This window comes from Charadrius vociferus, unplaced genomic scaffold (genome assembly GCF_000708025.1).
Source record: "Charadrius vociferus isolate BGI_N301 unplaced genomic scaffold, ASM70802v2 scaffold2513, whole genome shotgun sequence".
Taxonomy (NCBI): Eukaryota; Metazoa; Chordata; class Aves; order Charadriiformes; family Charadriidae; genus Charadrius; species Charadrius vociferus.
In genome coordinates, this window is record NW_009647564.1 from 96,831 (window position 1) to 102,001 (window position 5,171).

At 52.4% G+C, this 5,171-nt stretch overlaps 1 protein-coding gene across 1 annotated transcript in view; it reads left to right on the plus strand.

Moving 5' to 3' along the window:
• Nucleotides 1-392: 392 nt before the first annotated feature.
• ENPP7 (ectonucleotide pyrophosphatase/phosphodiesterase 7) overlaps nt 393-5,171 on the plus strand; it is a 5,808-nt gene continuing 1,029 nt past the window's right edge. The window contains exons 1-4 of the mRNA XM_009880809.1: nt 393-666; nt 2,433-2,506; nt 3,350-3,970; nt 4,585-4,805. Coding sequence (XP_009879111.1) covers nt 393-666; nt 2,433-2,506; nt 3,350-3,970; nt 4,585-4,805 — 1,190 coding nt within the window. The remainder of the gene's footprint in view (nt 667-2,432; nt 2,507-3,349; nt 3,971-4,584; nt 4,806-5,171) is intronic.

The following is a 5,171-nucleotide window of genomic DNA, read 5'->3' on the forward strand; positions in this document are numbered from 1 at the left end:
GGCGGTGAACCACTGACCAAAGAGCAGAGCACCCAAAGCGAGGAGCGCGGAGGGGACAGACTGCAGGGAGCCAGCACGGGGTGAAGGACGGCGGCGGGGCACGGGGCAGCGGGGAGGCAGGTTTCGCACAGGCCCCCTGCAGAAGGTGGTCTCCTGCCACACGAGCTGTTCTTCCCGTTCCTGAGCGCTAAAATTGCACCCAACGCCACTGATGGAGGGGGCCATTTGGTGTTTGACCCTGAAGGAAATCTAAGCTAATCTACTTTAATCAGACAAAAAACAGAGTGGCTCATTCTGATACTGGCTGAAGCCGTGCACCTGATCAGCAACCGCGAGATTAGATAACACCTGAACTTAGTCCCATCCCGCAGGTATTAATGTGAGCTCTCCGCATGTCTGGGCTACTCCAGTTCAAGGGCATGAAGATGCTCACTTCACTGGGCTTCGTATTCGCTGCCGTCTCTTTAGCAAGCTGTGTCCCCGTGCAGCAGGTGTCCAGCCGCAGCAAAGTCCTCCTGGTGTCCTTCGATGGCTTTCGGTGGAACTACGACCAGGACGTGGACACCCCCAACCTCGACGCTATGGCTGCGGAGGGGGTGAAGGCGCGGTACATGACTCCTGCCTTTATCACCATCACCAGCCCGTGCCACTTCACGCTGCTGACCGGTGAGTGCCCACCGGCCGCGAGCCAGGCGGAGCGCGCGGGGCGCAGGCTGGGGACGGGCTAATTCAGGGCTTGTGCATCAGTGAAGGAACCAAAGTCAAGCGGCCGTCCAGCCTCAGCAGCACGCAAGGCTTTAGAATAGCCGCATTTTGGAAATAGTTGCAGGAAGTGGTAGAGCTGAGCCCGCGTTTGTCAAAGGTAAATAGCACCCGACATGGCAGGAATAACGCAGCCGCCACCCAGACCGCGGGAGGAATCGCGCAGAGGGCACTCCGACAGGGCTCGTCCCCAACTTCCGCTTTACTAACAGATCAGATCGACTCTTGTGTGTGTAGTTACTCCTCATGCACGCGGTCTGCAGCTCGAGCTGGGTGTCTGCTGGCTGTCGCTGCATTTGTAGTCTCTACAGGTGGCTCGATTTCCCAACGGCACTTCTGCTCATCCACTCCTCTTGGCGGAGGCCGGGGTCTCCTCTTCTCCTGTTCGCTCTCGCCGCCTCCAGGCACTTTTTGTTGGTGTCTTGAGACATTTCCTTCTCTTTTGTTACAGGATAGCCTGCAACAGTTAGAGTTTACTTACACTTCCCTATCTACTGTAGTCGTAAAACAAAGATTAAAGTACAGTTCATGCGGCCTAAGGCTTCATTTACTTTAGTGACTCTGCCACAAATTAGTATCTCACTCTGAAGTCCTCCCTTTGTTTTTATTAGCACACCTGTATTATTTATATTGCACAGGTGCCGAATACCGATAGCCTCTAATCTGTGTACGTATTCGAGTATAACACAACATTGCAAATACGCAAATATAATTAAAAAGGCACAAACGCAAAATAATATTCCATACAATATTCTCCTAATGTAGATTTCCCCGTCAGCGAGAGACAAGGCAATAGCTGCAGAAAGGATAGAACTGAACCTGTATTTATCAAAGGCAAATAGCACCAGACCAACCCGATAGCCTCCTTTGATAAGATAAATGATTTTTTAGACAAGGGAGATGCACTAAATTTAATCTTTCTGGACTTCAGTAATGTACTTGATACAGCGCCACTCGGGAAATCATTAGTTAAGATGGAGAAGATGAAGATTAGTACAAAATCTGTAATGCGGGGAAGTAACGGGCTACAGGGGAGAGGGCAGCAGGTGATGCTGAGAGGAGATTGTCAAGCTGGAGGGAGGGCAACAGGGGAATTCCTGAAGAATCGATTTTGGAGCCAATCTTATTTAAGATTTTAATTAATAACCTCGGCATAAAAGAGTGGAACATGCTAATGAAATCTGCTGACGAGAGAAGGCAGGGAGGCATTGTCAATACAAGGGAGGATGGGGATATCGTGCAGAAGTAACTGCCCAGTCTTCAGGACCAGAATGAAGAAAATAGCACAAGTCTCTCATTTCTAATGGGAATTTCTGCTGCTTGCCGACCTCAGGGGTTGTGAACAACAGAGAAAGCCAAACACCAAAGCGATCAGTTAATGGGGGATAACGGTGACCCCCGGCTGCGCCGAGAAGGGCAGGAGGAATTGCACCTCCGGGGATGAGGGTGCCCCGGCTCGGGGTCCCGGTGAGGAGCAGGCATCCCCCCAGCATCTCATTCCCTGCCCCGGGACCCCCACTTCGCGCCGGCAGGGGCGGGAAGGGGCAAAGCAGAGGCAAAGGGAGAGCCGGGACGGGGTGCGAAGGCAGAAGCTCCATTGCCCAGCGCGGGGGCGAGACCCCCCCCGCCGCAGCCCGGCTCACCCCCGCCGCCTCCCTCTCTCCTGACAGGGAGATACCTGGAGAACCACGGGGTGATCCACAACATGTGGTTCAACACCGGCCGCTTCCCGGGCACAGCCCCGGCATAGACGGCTCCCGCCTGCGATCGTGTAGGAAAAGCTACGGGCAAGCCACGATCTCTAGTGGCCATGAGCTAACATCCTCGCTGCAAACGACAGGCTAATTAGCCCAGCAAAAAAAAAAAAAAAGAAATCCCCAGACGCCGGCAGGAATAATTATGATCATTCTATTAAAAATAGCAAAAAATAATAGATGCATTTCAGCTTTATTAAGGCGGTAATAAAGCAGGTTATCCTCTTCCTGTTTAAAGAAACCTCGGCCAGGTCGTTCGGGAGCATCACAAGCCCAGGGGTTTCATACGCTCCACGGCACAAACCTCAGTTCTGCAGCCTCACCCCGGACCTTCTGGGTGGCCGCGTCAGGGGCCGGTTCCCTCTTCACTGGGGACCACAGCAAGGCTTTCCTAGACCCCAGTAGGCTTTGGATCTGGCTTTGAGACAGCAGCTGAGGCCTGGCCCAAGGCACCGTGCCTTTGCCTGTATTTACCTGCCAAATTGGCCCCATTGACTTCAGGGTGAGTGCTTATATGACTGGAGTAAAACACTCCTGATGTCTTGATGGCCAAGAGCCACAGGGTCCATGCGAGGTACGAACGGGTCACTGTTTCCAAAGTTGTAACTGTTGTTACTAACGCAGTGAGAAAACCAACGTGCAGGAGTTCTGGGAAGGGCAGTGCTTTCAATTAATCACTTTTAATTGGCAAAGAGCAAGAAAACCTCATTAGAGGCAGAGGTAGACTTTAGGGGGCTGGATGAACTAACCGCATTAGTAGGTGGTTGCACCGACAGATGGAGAGATGCTGCAGAGCGAGTTCAGGTGAGTTTATGCAATGTCTCCACTAACAGGGTTTAAAGACGGGCTCTATCCATTTCCCTGGAGGGAAAGCAAAGTACCAAGGGGAAGAAGTGAGTATGAAGCTGGTGGAGCCCGCCGTGTTCAACTACAGCAATGAAACCAACTGGAGACTAAACATCGACACAGCCATGGAATGGTTCACGGTGAAGAATCTCGACTTCATCGCCCTCTACTTCGGTGAGCCGGACTCAGCAGGACACAAGTACGGCCCTGAATCCATGCAGAGGAAAAACATGATCAAGCAGGTGGACAGAACCATCGGTTACTTGAGGCAGCGTATCCGGGAAAGTGGTCTGGAATCAAACCTCAACCTCATCATCACGTCTGACCACGGCATGGAGACTGTCCTAAAGACCAACGAGATTCACATCGGGGCAATAAATAACTTCACGTTCAAAGATATCCAGTTCGAACTCTTAGATTACGGACCAAATGGACTACTGGTGCCAAAAGAAGGAAAATTAGACCATGTGTATTCAGTTCTGAAAAACGCCCACCCAAAATTACATGTGTACAAGAAAGAAGAGTTTCCGAAGAGATTCCACTACGCCAACCATCCCCGGATCACCCCGCTCCTGTTGTACGGCGATCCAGGATACGTCATCCATGGGGTAAGATGTATGCGCAGACATATCTTACTGTCTTTTGGGGATCTGCCTCTCTCCTCCTCCTGTCCCATGGCACCCCAGTTCTTACCCAGCTTTACACCTTCATGTTGATTGGGCTCCCTACAAGCAAATGGAAATTCCAGCTCTTTGTGTAAAGGCCTTCTCTGCTGTTCAGAACATAAAAGGTCCACAAGTCTTGGAGCAGGACTTGCATGAACACAGAATATCAGTTGCAGGATCCTCTCCAAGCCTGGCATTAAGGGAGGGCCCAAAGTCAAGGCCAGCAGGCAGCTTCCCATTGTGAAGCTCCTTGATACAACAAAATTTGGATGTGCTGATGTTTAAGGAGGGAATTTGCAAAGTGTAAGTGCTTGAGAGCTGTGTCCAGGCAGCACCCTCCACTTCTGCAAAGTTTAACATTATTAGAGCAACTTCAAAAACCCAAAGAAACCAAACAGACTTAAATCCTGTGGCTGCAGAACATGGCATGCGAGACCCACATGCAGGAGAGGTGGAGGCATCCAGCAGTGCTGCTCCTTCGGTCCCTGCCGCCTCCTGGGGTCGTGCTGGGAGGGGCTGAAGGGTTTGTGCACTCACATCCTCTCTCGCCGTTTCAGAGATACAAGGTCCAGTTCAATAAAGGGGAACACGGTTTTGACAACGAGGCCATGAACATGAAAACCATCTTCCGCGCTGTGGGACCGGCCTTCAAGCAGGGGCTGGTGGTTGAGCCCTTCGAAAGCGTCAATGTCTATGCCCTCCTCTGCGAGCTGCTGGGCATCACCCCTGAGCGCCACGATGGCTCCCTGGAGACCATGAAGCCCATGCTGCGTGAGTCATGGGGTCATAGCACGGTTTGGGTTGGAAGGGACCTTGAAGATCATCCAGTGCCACCCCCTGCCCTGGGCAGGGACACCTCCCCCCAGCCCAGGTTGCTCCAAGCCCAGTCCAACCTGGCCTTGAACACCTCCAGGGATGGGGCAGCCACAGCTTCTCGGGGCAACCTGCCCCAGGGGATCACCGCCCGCACAGGAGAGGATTTCTTCCTCATATCTCATCTCAATCTCCCCTCTTCCAGTTTGAAGCCATTCCCCCTCATCCTATCACTCCATGCCCTTGTCAAAACTCCCTCCCCAGCTCTCCTGGAGCCCCTTTAGGCACTGGAAGGGGCTCTGAGCTCTCCCCTTTTTGGCCTTCTCTTCTC